The following is a 14,199-nucleotide window of genomic DNA, read 5'->3' as shown; positions in this document are numbered from 1 at the left end:
GAGAATTGAATTCAGAAGATACAAATAACGTGGGAAGAAAAACAAAAATGCAAACAGTTTATATTCATTTCCCAGTGTTCCTTCTCTGGGTGTAGCTGCTTCTTTCCATCACTGATCATTTGGAACTGAGTTAGATCTTCTTTTTGTTGAAGATATCCACTTCCATCAGAATACATCCTCATACAGTATTGTTATTGAAGTGTATAATCTCCTGGTTCTGCTCATTTCACTTAACATCAGTTCATGTAAGTCTCTCCAACCCTCCCTATATCCAGCTTGATTGATTCTTGATGCCTCCTCGAGTCATTCATTTCCATTCAGTTTTGATTTTTAATGAATTATTTTCTTCATTTTTTAAAATTTCTTTTTGTATTTGCCCAATTGAACTGTTACATTTATTGTTTTGTTCTATGGAATTTTTTTCCATTTCACCAAATTTTTTCTTTTTTAAAAGAAATTCCCCTCTCCACTCTCCCTCCACACCCCCCAATTTACAAATTGTTTTCCTGGGAGTTCTTTACCTTTTCCAATTCATAAATTCTTGTTTTCCTGGGAATTCTTTACCTTTTCCATTACACATTTCAGGGAGTTGTTTTCTTTTTCCACTTTAACAAATCTTTCTTTTAATGAATTATATTCCTTTTCCAACCACTCTTGCAGAGTTTTTCTTTCCTTTTCCCATTCTTCTTTTAGCTCTCCGTTAAGATCCTTTTTAAGTTCATCTTGCATGGTGGGGATCAGGTTATATCCCTGTGGAGATTGTATCCCAATCCCGGTCTACTCAGCATGTGCTGGCTCCTATGTTCAGCCTGCCTACCTATGGGTGCTTTGGACTAGCCTCCTCCCATGCCCTCGAGGGCACTACAAAACAGACCTTTTCTGGTGATCTTTGAGATAATCTTCTGTTGGTAATGTGTTGTATTCCCAATATTCATGGATCTTGACAGTCTAGCACTAATTCAGAGGCTGAAGGTAGTAGGAGAGCTCAGAAAGAAGCAGGTGTCCTCTCTGCCATCTTGGCTCCACCCCAAAGTACACATTTTTATATGTAAGGCAAACAACATAAAATACAAGATTCCATTACCATCCAGTCTCCACACTATTGCTAAATTAATTTTTCTTTAGTTCAGATTAGATCATGGTACGTTTATACTCTACAAACAAGTCTTTTAACAGCTTGGCCTTAACCTATTTTTGCAGTTTCTTTGTGTGTCTCCTATCTCATTGTATGTACATCATGCATTATATTTAATCTAATCCCCAGTCCTGGAATATAGTGATTAATAATTTTTTTTTTTAATTGTTGAGTCATTTCAGTCCTGTGTGTGACTCTCCTTGATCTCATTTAGTGTTTTCTTGACAAAGATATAGTGGAGTGATTTGCCATTTCCTTCTCCAGCTACAAATCCTTTTTTTTTTTTTTAAATAATTGAGGAACTGATGTAAATGTGGATTAAGTGACTTGTCTGAAGTTGGATTTAAATTTAAGGTATTCCTTCTAGTAGGCTAGTAAGGGCTAGTGTTTTATCAGCTGAGCCATCTAGCTGCCACAAATACTTGTTGATTAATGGAGAATATTGTTTCATGTGGTAGGTTGCTTAAACAAGTACTTATTTGAGGGATAGGACTAACATTTGTGGGGTTTAGACTTTGTAACTTCTTCACCCATGTCCTCTACCATATAGTTTTGAACTGGACTATATGATGCTATTTCTCTCTGTCTCTCCTTCCTTCCTCTCTCCCTCCCCTTCCCCTCTCCCGTCTCATCACCCCTCCCCCGTCTCATCACCCCTCCCCCTCATGCTTTTGCTATCTTCATATTACAATACCTATATTTTCTCTTTTTCTCTAAAGTTTATTTTCATTGTTATTTTCCTGAATTCTCAGTGGGTTGTATATGATGGTGAAATTTATATTTTCTGTAATCACTAATAAAGCATCGACTAGATATTAAATAGTGGAAAAATTTTTCAGATGCAGCAGTATATGTATGAGGGGGATGTGTGTGGTGTGTGTGTGTGCATATATGGAAGATGTCTGTATGTGCAGGTTTTGTAAAATCTATTATGCTTGTGTATTGTTTTGGGAAATAACTGCAAAACATTTGGATCCAAAGGCTCCTTCAGAACCAGGTCTTTCCTTGGATTTGTCACATTGTTGAGAGGTTTAGAGGATCTTAGCCTTGGAACCTACCTGACAAAGTGCATGACTTTTGTCAGGGCTATTCTTAGAGTAATCCTAACCTTTTTTGGACTGCGTTGAGAATATACAATATGTTTTTTGTTTTATTTTTATATATATAACTTGAAGCTTTTGTAGTTGTAATATCAAGCCAGCGTGTTCAGAGAAACTTAAAAAAAAATGTAATGCTAACTTTGATTTTTGTCTTTTGAAATCTTTTGATATCTTTATAATGTTGCCTTAATTTTTCTAAAACTTTTTTTTTCTTGTTTCAGCGTTATCTGCATACCAGAGGTACTACAGTTTACAATCTGACTACTGGAAGGTTGGTGCATCTTTGCATTTCTGCTATTGCCACCTGATTTTGGCATATTATTGTTGAGCTATAGCCAAAATAAAATTTTATTGGTGACATGTTATTGTTTCTAGAATAAGGGATGTGATGGCATGGAGATGAAGGATTATTTTATATTTTTGTGCTATTTATTGTCTTAGAACTATTACAACAATTGTATTGGTTTAAAGATATTTTATCCTTCCTGGTTTTTGTACCACTTTTGATTGTTATGTTGGATTGAGGAAAGTAATAAAGAAGAGTTCAGAATATGTGATTATACGGATAAGTGATTATGGTATTTGTATCTTTCAGGGAAGAGCCTGATGGGAAAGTAGCATTCCAAATTGCTTGAAATTCCTATTTTTTCCTATTTCAGCCATGGAAGATGTGCCTTGTTTTTAATAGAAGTCTGAAAAATATCTGCCTATATTTTATAGTGACAAGTTCGTTCCTTCCTTCCCTCCTTCCCTCCCTCCCTCTCCCTTTCCTTTTCCCTCTTCCTCTCTCTCCCATTTTAATATGGTTTGCAATTGTAGATGAATTTTTCACCCAAGACATAACTTTTTATGTTTTGCACTAATATTTATCTCCATTGATAATGGAGGCAATAAAATATATTATATTGTTGTCAATCACGAAGTATGAAATATTACAATACCTTATTACCACCTAGAACTTTCTACTTTTTGGATTTCATAAAAGTATGCTTTTTTGAAAGATGAAAGCATTTATTCATGATTATTATTATTCATAATTAGTTTAAGAATAATGAAAGGTGGTACAATTCATCATACTTATAGTACAGGAAGACCTTGGTTCAAGTTGTTCTTTGACAAGCTCAGGCTGGTTGACTGTGGAAAAATTGTGTAAGTTCTTATTCCAAACACTTTTCTTCATTGAAATATGATTATATGGACTTAGGAGGAATTACATCAGAAAATGTACCTAATATAAGAACAAAAGTTGAATAAAATTTTTTTTTTAAGATTTTTAGAAAATGTAATAGGAAGCTTCAGGTAATAGAAACACTTCTATGGATTTAAGATAACTTTGTTCCAATGATCTGAGCCTAAGGCACACAGGAATACTCTCACTTTTACTCGTCGGAACCTATGGCCCAGAGTAAAACACCATTGTTTTTCATCTACTGAATTTAATGAAAAATGGTAATACATTGTTGCCTGATTAGTTTTTAAAGAACTGAAAATATTTCTGTCTTCATAGTTGATACTCTAAACTTGAGAATTTGCTTCTAGATAAGTTTGTCTGCTAGTCATTCGTAGACCTATTTTGATTTTGATTTATGAAGTGTTCTCAGAGCTGATTCTATTATCTGGAAGGCTAAATACAGCAAGGGATCCATGACTGTTTCTATGGGTAATCCATAGGTATTTGAAGTTTCTAATAGTTTCCTGACTAGAGAAATGTCATCTTTTGCGAACATTATGTGCTAATAATTAAACAAGTAATTGGTAATTATCAGTCTTATTTACAGTTGATTTTTTACATATGTTTTTCATGCTTCTCTCTTATTTGCTTGATAGAATCCAGATCATTTATTTTTTAAACTGATGAATTCTGGGTTTTTTGTGGATAAAACTCCACAGGTCTGTACTTACAGTTACAGAGGAGACTAGTGAAAATGGGAGATTATTGGAAATGTGGATAAATCAATGCAAATCATGAACATTCCTGACAAAATGCAAGCATGTGTGATTTTTCACAGGAAAAAAAAATTTCTATCTAGCTTCTGTTTGGGAAAATCAGAGTACTCTTACCTTCATCAAAATTCTAAATATGAAATACAATTTTTTGGCATTGAGAGCTTTTCTAATTAATAGTGCTCTTCTTCTATGTTCATCTACTTTGTATATATTTGCCTTTATTTTAGTTGATGCACATATAATTTTTATGCACTTTTCTCTCCCATGAGTAGGAATTGTTTTATTTTCTGTATTACTGACCTGTATTCCTGGCTTAGAAAAATACTTGACACATAGATATGTAATCTACTGATAGCACTTTTCCAATTTTTTCTTACTGTACTTTCCACCACTATAGTTCAGCTACACTTTTACCTGCATTTTTTCACCTACCATATTGCATCTCTTATATCTGTGTATATGGTGTAGTTGTCCCTGTGTCTGTGAGTTAAGACTTAAATTGCTTGTTGGTAAATTCTCTTTTATGTTTACTTAGCTTGTATTTACTTTGTTTTTATTCCCCCAGTGGTAAATATTTTTGCTTTTTTACTTTGTATCCCACCCAGTTATCTAGCTCATAGTAAATACTAAATACTTGTTGATTGAAGAATTGTGAAGCATGCAAAAAACTCTTTTGCATTTTTTTACATCCTTTTTTTGGTAATGTCACTTAATGACTTTTAATGAAGGGAGAGATTTCCTTTTGTTCCTTTTTTTCCCCCTACTCTTTTCATCAAATATTGCTAATCTGGATCTAATCCACTTTATACAGCTCAAATCTTCATACTTTCTTATTATTTAACAAGGAAAGAACTACTAGATCCTTTTTGTAGTAAACTAGGAGTGCTAATCAATCTCCAAGTAATTGAAACCAATCCCTCCCCCCTATCCCCCCCTCTTTTTTTTTTTTGCTGGGTGGAGAGACAGTTCCTTATATATAGTCCTAGTTCACTTCTCTTCTCCAGCTCTTCTCTGTCTCCCCCCTTCACCCCTCAGGCAACTGGGGTTAAGTGACTTGCCCAGGGTCACACACAGCTAGGAAGTGTTAAATGTCTGAGGCCATATTTGAACTTAGGTCCTCCTGTCTTCAGGGCTGCTGCCCTAACCACTGTGCCACCTAACTGCCCCAGCCCTATTTCTTCACTTTAAATTTTGATTTCAGGGGAATTTAAGTTCCTAATATCTAGGAGGTTTAGGAGGTTTACTATTCTCTTAAGTGAATAACAAGTGAGATTTGGGTGACCTTTAAGATGAGTTTCATTGTAATATATTTGATAGTGTTATTTTAGAACAGTAAGATAGTTTTATGGTAGCATGACAGTAATTAAAAAAAAAGATAGAATTTATAGTATTTTAGATATATTATGCATTTTGTTGGTTAGCTTTGAAAACAGACATTACTAGTGGCATTTTATTAAATTGGTAAATGTTCTTGGTTACACTTACGTGACCATCAACAAACTTTTGACCCCGTACATTGAAGACTGCCTACAATTAAAAAACACGTGGGCCTCAGTGTCTTATCCTCTTTTAGCGGGACAAGATACTGAAAATGATGGACAAGATTGTCCTTTTAGATTTGTCACTTTTCATTTTTGAGACTAACAATTTGATTTTCTTCTTAATTTTTTCTAATCAATTTATCTGTTTTGTATTTTCATAGAACCAACTTATAGTTTTGCTTATTCAATAGTTTTCTTACATTCAATTTTATTAATCGCTTATTTTTATTTTATTAATCTCTTTTATTGGGGGGTTTTAATATTTTTCTTTTTTAGCTTTTTTAGTTGTGATCACTTTATTTTTAGCCAGATAAGCATCTAGAGAGAGAAAATTTCCCCTAATAACTGCATTGGCTTTATTCCACAAATTTTGGCATGTTGTCTCATTATTGTCATTCTCTTGGATGAAATTATTGGTTGTGTCTATGATTTGTTGTTTCATTCTTTAGGATTAGATTATTTAGTTCCCAATTAATTTTTGGTCTATTTTCCCCTGGCCTTTTATTGCATGTAATTTTTGTTGAATCATTATCTGAAAAAAAATGCATTTATTATTTCTGCCTTTCCATATTTGATTATGTCCTAGTACATAGTCAGTTTTTTTATAGATTCCATGAACTGCTGAGAAAAAAGTATGCTCTTTTCTGTCTCCAGTTTAATCCAAAGATTTGTCATAATCTGACTTTTCTAAAATTCTATTTATCTCTTTAACTACTACTTACTACTACTAGGGTTTTTTTTTTTTTTTTTTTTTTTTTTTGGCTGAGGCAACTGGGGTTAAATAAAAATTGTCAAGCATCACATAGCTAGGGAGTGTGTCTGAGACCAGATTTGAACTCAGGTCCTCCTGACCTGAGAGCTGGTGGGTACCCCATCTACTGCCCCACCTAGCTGCCTGTAAGATTGTTTTATATATATATATATACACACACACACACACACACACACACACACACACATATATGTAATAGGAACTTATATATAATATATACAATTACTTATTATTTCATGGTTCAATTTATTTAGTTCTGAGAGAGCAAGGTTGAGAATCTTCCATTATTATAGTTTTGCTGTTTATTTCTTCTTGTATTTCTCTTCTCCGCTAAGAATTCCCATGCAATACCACTTGAGTATTGATATTGCTACTTTATCTATAGTACCATTCAGGTGTAGTTTCTTTCCTTATCTCTTTTTTAAGATATATTTTTGCTTTTGCTTGATCTGAGAATCAGGATCACTATCCCTGCTCTTTTTTTTTTTTAACTTCACCTGAAGCAATAACAGATTCTGTTCTAGCCTTTTATCTTTACTCTGTATGTATCACTCTGCTTCAAATGTATTTATTGTAAACAACACATTGTAGATTCTGACTTTTAATCCACTCTTTTTACCTGCTTCTGTTTTATGTGGGAGAGTTCATCCCATTGACATTCAATGTTTAAAATGACTTATTTGGCATTTCCACCATCTTATTTACCCCAACTTATGCTTTTTCTTTTTTCTTTCCATCTTTCCCTCCTCCCCAGGATTTTTCTTCTGACCACCACTTCCCTCAGTCAGGTCTCTTTCTTTTTTCATGTTATCACAATAAAGTAAAATTATATCTGCACTCTTTGTAACAGCAATATAGTACGGAAGAGTTCTTTCCTTTTCACTTTTTTTATGCTTCTCTTGAATTGTGTGTATATGGAGACCAAATTTTCTATTCAGCTCTCTTCAGAAATAAACAAAATTCACCTATATCTTTGAATGTCCATCTTCTTCCCTGAAAGATAATGCTCAATTTAGCTGGATCCTGGATTCTTGGCTACAATCCAAATTCCTTTGCCTTTTGGAATATCAGATTCCAGGCCTTTCAGTCCTTTAAAGTGGAAGCTTACAAGGTGCTGGATAATCTTGATTTTGTGGTTCGTTGTTATTTGAATTGTTTCTTTCTGCTTGCAGTATTTTTTCCTTGATCCGACAATTCTCAAATTTAGCTGTGATGTTCATTGGAGTTTTAATTTTGCAGTCTTTTTCAGGAAGTGAACTTCTAGGTCACTTGTTTTTCAATGAAGTAATTTACATTTTCTTCAGTTTTTTCATTTTTGGTTTTTTGTTTGACTAATTCTTGGTGTCTCATTGAGTTATTCATTTTCATTTGTTCAAGTTGGGTTTTTAGTGAATTATTTTCTCAGTTTTTTAAGCTCCTTTTTGTATTTGGCCAGTTGAATTCTTAAACAAGTTGTTTTGTTCAGTTAATTTTTTTTTCCATTTCACAAATTCTGTTTTCCTTTTTTCCTTTTGTCAAATCTATATTGTAAGGATTTATGCTTTTTCCATTTCACTAAATCTATTTTGTAAGGAGTTTTCTTTAGATAATTTCTGTGTTTCTTTTATTTCCAAACCATCTTGCAAAGTTTTCATTTCTGTTCCTTATTTTTATTTGTTTATTTTAAAAAGATTCTTCTTGTATACTTCCAAGAGAGTCTTGTGTGGTGGGGAGTGGGGGGAACGGAGCTTCATTTGGAGGTGATCTGCTTTTTGTGTCCTCAGAGTTTGAAATCTTCTCTTTCTCCATAAAATGTATCATTGGTCAGAGTTCTTTTTGCTTTTTTGCTGCTGCTTCTTTTTTTTTTTAAGTTGAGATTTGCTTTTAGGGCAAAGGGGAGGTTGTCCAAGCTTCTGCTACAGGAGGATGTGGCCAAGTCCCATGATATTGTGGGGTTTAGAGGCTCACCATTTGCGTTTTGTATTTCCGTTGGAAGTGTTAACTGTTATTAACCTGCTGATCTATTGTCTTGAAACCAGGACAGAGTAGCCAATACTGCTTCAGTTTTTTCCCCATAGATTTTCAGTACATGGAGCTCACACTACCCTGGGTCTCTGTACTGCTTGAGCTCAGCCCCTCCCTCCATGTTTGATTGAAAGACTTTTTATGTAAGTACTTTCAAATAATTTTCTGCTTGAAATTTGTCACACTCCAAATATTTGTGGGTTCTGTCACTCCAAAATTAGTTCAGAGGCTTCATTTACTGTGAATTTGAAGGACAACTGGGAGAGCTCAGATAAAGTCATGCTTCCTTGATAGCTTTAGATAAATGCTATTTTTTATTTTAAGGAAAATTCCCTTTATTCCTTTTTTTTTCTATTGTTTTAATAGGAATGGATGCTACATTTTATCAAAAGCTTTTTCAGTATCTGTTGAGATTGTCATAATGATTTCTGTTAGTTTTGTTATTGATTTGGCCAATTATGGGGATAGTTTTGCTGATAGTGAACCACCCCTGCATTCTTGGTATAAATTCCACTTCTTCATAGTGTATTATCTTGCTAATAAATTGCTGTAATCTCTTTGCTAAAATTTTATTTAAAATTTTTCTGTCAATATTCTTTCTTTCTTTGTTTTGGCTCTTCCTGATTTAAGTATCAGCACCATATTCAATCAAGTAAGGGACTTTCAATCATTTCTTTTATAAAGAGCAGACCAGACCTAAATAGAAATCTTAATCTTTAACCATAGGACTCAGTAGAAGCACATAAAGATCAACAGGAGAGAAAAAAATAAAACTATAGTATTTCAAGGTTAAACTATTTACATTCCTAGATGGGAAAATGATGCATGTAAATCTTTTATTGGTGTAGTTGGAGCGGGGTATACATGGTTAGAGAGAGTATGGGTATAATAAATTCACTCTGATGTGATGAAATCAAAGAAAATTAAGGGGTAGAAAAGAGTTTGTACCGGGAGAAGAGGAAAGGGGAGGTATAATGATACAAATTTGATCACATGAAGAGGCAGAAAAGACCTATTACAATAAAAGAAAAGAAGGGAAGGGGATGAACATTGTTTGAAACTTAAATCTCATCAGTTTTGACCCAAAGAGGGAATAACAGGTTCATTTAATTGTCTTGCTTTACAAGGAAGGAAAACAAGAAAGGAGATTAAAAGGGGGGAGGGGGAATGGCTGGATAGAATGAAGAGCAAAATTTATGAAAAAAAGGATGATAAGAGAAGAAAGGAGGGATGTTAGAAGACAGAGCAAGTTAATGAAGGAGTAGATCAGAAACAAAACATTACTAAGTAGGGATTGGGTAAAAAAGAGAAAATAAAAGTTTATAGAAAGGAGAAAATAGGATGGAGGGAAATAGCCAGGTGGTAATCATAACTGAGAATATGAATGAGATTGTGAATTAAAAACCAAAATCTATATTATACGTGTTTACAGGAAGCACATTTGAAGCAGAGATTCACATACAGATGAAAGGTAAGAGGCTGGAGTAAAATTTATTTATTCTTCAGCTGAAACAAAAAAAGCAAAGGTAGCAATTCTGATATCAGATAAAGCAAAAGCAAAAATAGACCCAATTAATAGAAATAGGGAAAGGAACTACATCTAACTACCCTTTAAAGGGTACCATGACAGTGAGAATGAAGTCATCTCAATACTGTGTATGTACCAAGTGGTATGGCGTCCAAATTTTTGAGATATTAAGGCAATTACAGGGATAAATGGGAAAACTATACAAATAGGGGGGACCTCAATCTTCTCATTTTAGAATTAGATAAATTTAAACTAAAAAAAATAAACAAGAAACAAATTGGGAATCTTAGAAAACTTAGACCTTTGAAGAAATTTCAACAGGGATAGAATGGAATATACAATTTCTCAGCATTACTTGGCACATATATGATAATTGACCATGTATTAGGGCATAAAAAGTTCACAATCGAATGCAGAAAGATAGAAATAGTAAATAACTTCCTTTTCAGATTATGATGCAATAAAAACTACATTCAATAGAGGGCCTAGAAAACTAAAAACCAATTGGAAATTAATTTGATTCTAAATAATGAGTGGGTCAGACAACAAATTATAAAAATAACTTCATCCAGGAGAATAACAATAATGAGACAACAAACCAAAACCTTCGGGATGCAGCCAAAGAAGTTCTTGGGGGAAATGTTAAATCCAAATAGGTACATGCCTAAAGAGGAAATCCATGAATTGGATGTGTAACAACTAAAAAAGCTAGAAAAAGGATGAATAAAATCTGCACTTAAATACCAAATTAGAAATTCTGAAAATCAAATGAGATATACTAAATGAAAACTAAGAAAACTTTTGAATGAATTAATAAATTGAAAAGTTGATTTTATGAAAAAAGCCAACAAACTTGATGTGTCATAAAGTTGTTAGTGTCCATGTCCCCGATTTTAGCCTTAATGTATGATTTTTTTCAGTTAGCTTTTCTTTCTTTTTCAATTTGGTTAATTCCACTTTTCTAGGTATTGTTTTTTCAGTGGGGTGAGTTATTTGTTTAATTTTATTTATTTTTGCATTTGGCCAATTTTTAAAAAATTAAAGCCTTTTATTTTTCAAAACATATGCATGGATAATTTCTTGCAAAATCTTGTCTTCCAATTTTTCTTCTCCTTCTTTCCCAATCTCCCCCCACCCCCACCCCCCATTGCAAGCAGTCCAATATTTGTTAAACATGGTAGAAGTATATGTTAAATCCAATATCCACATACAAAATTTATACAATTATCTTGTTGCACAAGAAAAATCAAATCGAACTGGAAAAAATTGAGAAAGAAAATAAGATGCAAGCAAAAAAAATAACAAAAAGTGAAAATGCTGTGTTGTGATCCACACTCAGTTTCCACAGTCCTCTCTGGGTGTAGTTGGCTCTGTTTTATCACAAGGTCATTGTAACTGGCCACAATCATCTCATTGCTGAAAAGAGCCATGTCCATCAGAATTGATTGGCATATAATCTTGTTGGCATGTACAATGATCTCCTAGTTCTGCTCATTTCACTCAGCATCAGTTCATGTAAGTCTCTCCAAGCCTCTCTAAAATCATTCCCCTGATAGTTTCTTAAAGAACAATAATATTCTGCAACATATACCATAGTTTATTCAGACATTCTCCAACTGATGGGCATCCACTCAGTTTCCAGTTCAATTTTTATCCTTTCTTTTCCAAGCTGTTTCTATTCCAAAAACTGGGAATAGAAATGAGGTATGCCAGAGAGTCAAGCTGTTGACTCTCTGGCATACCTCATTTCTATTCCCAGTTTTTCTTCTATCTTTTTTATTTGCTTTTTAAAATCCTTCATGAGCCTTGGGGCTTGAGACCAATTAATATCACTCTTTGAGATTTCCTCTTTAGGCATTTTGTCCTCTTTTGAGTTGATATTTTGATCTTCCCTGTTACTATAGTAGCTTTTTATGGTTAAGGTTATTTTCCTTCTTTCTTCCCCTCCCTTCCCCCCATTCCTTTTCTTCCTTTATGCAGCTCTGAGCCTTGCCTTGAAAGGCACAGGAGACCCTTTTTTGGTATCTAGCTCACAGCAGGAGATAGCCCTAGACCTACCTGCTCTCTCCAGGGAATATTAGCCTGGGCTGTTAATGCTGTTACTCTGGAACTGGAACTTTCCCCCAGTGGTCTCTTCTGCTACTGAGCCAGGACACTGGGTATCAGTTCTGCTGTGATTGAAACCACTCAATGGCTTTCTTGGACACCATCTGAGCTGAGCTAAATACCCCTTTCAGCCCAGTGAGAATGATTTTGGAGTCCTTCCAATCTGTCATGAGCTATACATTCTATCCATTGTACTATCTCACTTCCCCTTATTCAAAGGATATAGGCAGTTTTATATAGCCTTTTGGATTATAGCTCTAAATTGTTTTCTAGGGTGGTTGACATCCTAGAGCACAACTTCACAAACTCTGCTTTAGTGTTCCTACTTTTTCATGGCCACTTCACCATTTGTCATTTATTCTTTCTATTGTGTTAGCCCATGTATTGGGTGTAAGGTATACGTTGTTTTATTCTGAATTTCTCTAACCAACAGTGATTTAGAATACATTTTCATATCACTGTCAATTAGTTGATTTCTTTTTCTGAAATATCTTTTAAAAACCTTTGCATAATGGCTCTTAGTTTTAATAAATTTGGTTTGGTTTCCTATGTGTTCTCTTCATCAGAGAAATTTGCTATAAGAAAATTTCCCATTTCCTCTACTTATATTCTAATTGTGGTTGCATTGGTTGGCTTTGTGCAAAAATTTTTAAAAAAATTTTATGTAACCAAGATTATCCATTCTATGTCCTGTGATCCTTTCTGTATCTTCTCCAGTTAAAAACTCTGCTTTGAACCATATCTGACAGTTTTGACTTCACTTTTTTTTGGGAGGGATGCAGGGAAGAGAAGGTGTTACTCCCTTTATACTCTTCATTCCTTTTTTGTTCTTCCAGATGAATTTTTTCCCCCTACCTCTGTACAATCATTCTTTGCTAATGTGGCTTGGCACTGAATAGTTAATTAGTTTGGGTAAATGTTTAACTTTCATTATATTGGCTGAACCTCTCCTACCCATGAGCATTTAATATTTCTCCAATTGTTTAGATATATCTTTTATTTGTGTAAAATAAGGTATTATGTAATTGTATGTTCTTATAGTTCCTGGATTTGTCTTGGCAGATAGGCTCCCATGTGTTTCATTCTGTTTGTTTATTTCTTTTTGGTGGATATATAGATTTATGTGGGTTTATTTTATATTTATATTTTATATCCTGCAACTTTGCTATGGTTAAAGTTATCTTCTTTTTTTTTGGGGGGGGGTCATTCTTTCTCTTCCTCACTATATAGGGGCTGTATCCCAAACTTTTCTGTGCAGCTGAGCTTTGCCTTGAAGCACAAGTTAATTGTTTCAACTATTTTAATTGATTTTCCCATGTTCTCTCTAAGTAAACTTATCTGCAAAGAATGATAATTTTGTTTCCTTTTTACTTATTTTTTTCAGTTCTTTTACTTGTTGTACTTGTGTAACTAATGTTTGTAATATAGTATCAAGTAATAATATTGATAATGGATTCCTTTTTTTCACTCTTGATTTTATTGGGAATTTTAGTTTATTCCCATTAGATAATATATTTACTCTAGATTTTAGATTTTGGGGGGGGGTTGTTTTTTTAATAGGAATGGTTGGTTGTTATATTTTGTGGAAAACTTTTTTTTTGTATCCTTTGACATCCTAGCATTTTTTTTTGATATTGATAATCCTGTTCTTCTAATATAAGTGTCTACTATGTGCGAGGCACTGTCTATGTACTTTATAAATATCTCATTTGATCTTTACAACAACTTTTGAAAGACAGGTTTTATTACTTTACAATTGAGGAAACTTGAGAACCTGAGAAACAGAGTTTTAGTGACTTGGTCAGGGTTGCAAAGATAATAAGAGGTCACATTTAAACTCAGATCTCATTTCTTCAGATCTCCATAACTAACCACTGCTTTACCCCATTGCTTCTTTAATGGATAGTGAGTAAAGGAAGGAGATGTTGCTAAGTGATGGTGGCAGAGGAAAATTTCAAATGAGAAATGGGGAGGAACTTCAGAGTTATTTTAATTCTCAATTATCTTATTTATCATTACTGATTATAGTATGATTTCATGTGAATCATTCTATAGGCTTTATATAC

General features: G+C 33.7%; 1 protein-coding gene across 4 annotated transcripts in view; it reads left to right on the top strand.

Moving 5' to 3' along the window:
* The window catches only part of KDM6A (lysine demethylase 6A), a 238,885-nt gene that overhangs the window by 96,129 nt on the left and 128,557 nt on the right, over window positions 1–14,199 (top strand). For all 4 annotated transcript variants that reach the window (XM_051984985.1, XM_051984984.1, XM_051984983.1 and 1 more), the window contains exon 4: window positions 2,457–2,506. In XM_051984985.1, coding sequence (XP_051840945.1) covers window positions 2,457–2,506 — 50 coding nt within the window. The remainder of the gene's footprint in view (window positions 1–2,456; window positions 2,507–14,199) is intronic.

This window comes from Antechinus flavipes, chromosome 3 (genome assembly GCF_016432865.1).
Source record: "Antechinus flavipes isolate AdamAnt ecotype Samford, QLD, Australia chromosome 3, AdamAnt_v2, whole genome shotgun sequence".
Classification (NCBI taxonomy): domain Eukaryota; kingdom Metazoa; phylum Chordata; class Mammalia; order Dasyuromorphia; family Dasyuridae; genus Antechinus; species Antechinus flavipes.
Note: the sequence above shows the minus strand (reverse complement) of the source record. Positions and strands in the feature narration are given on the sequence as shown.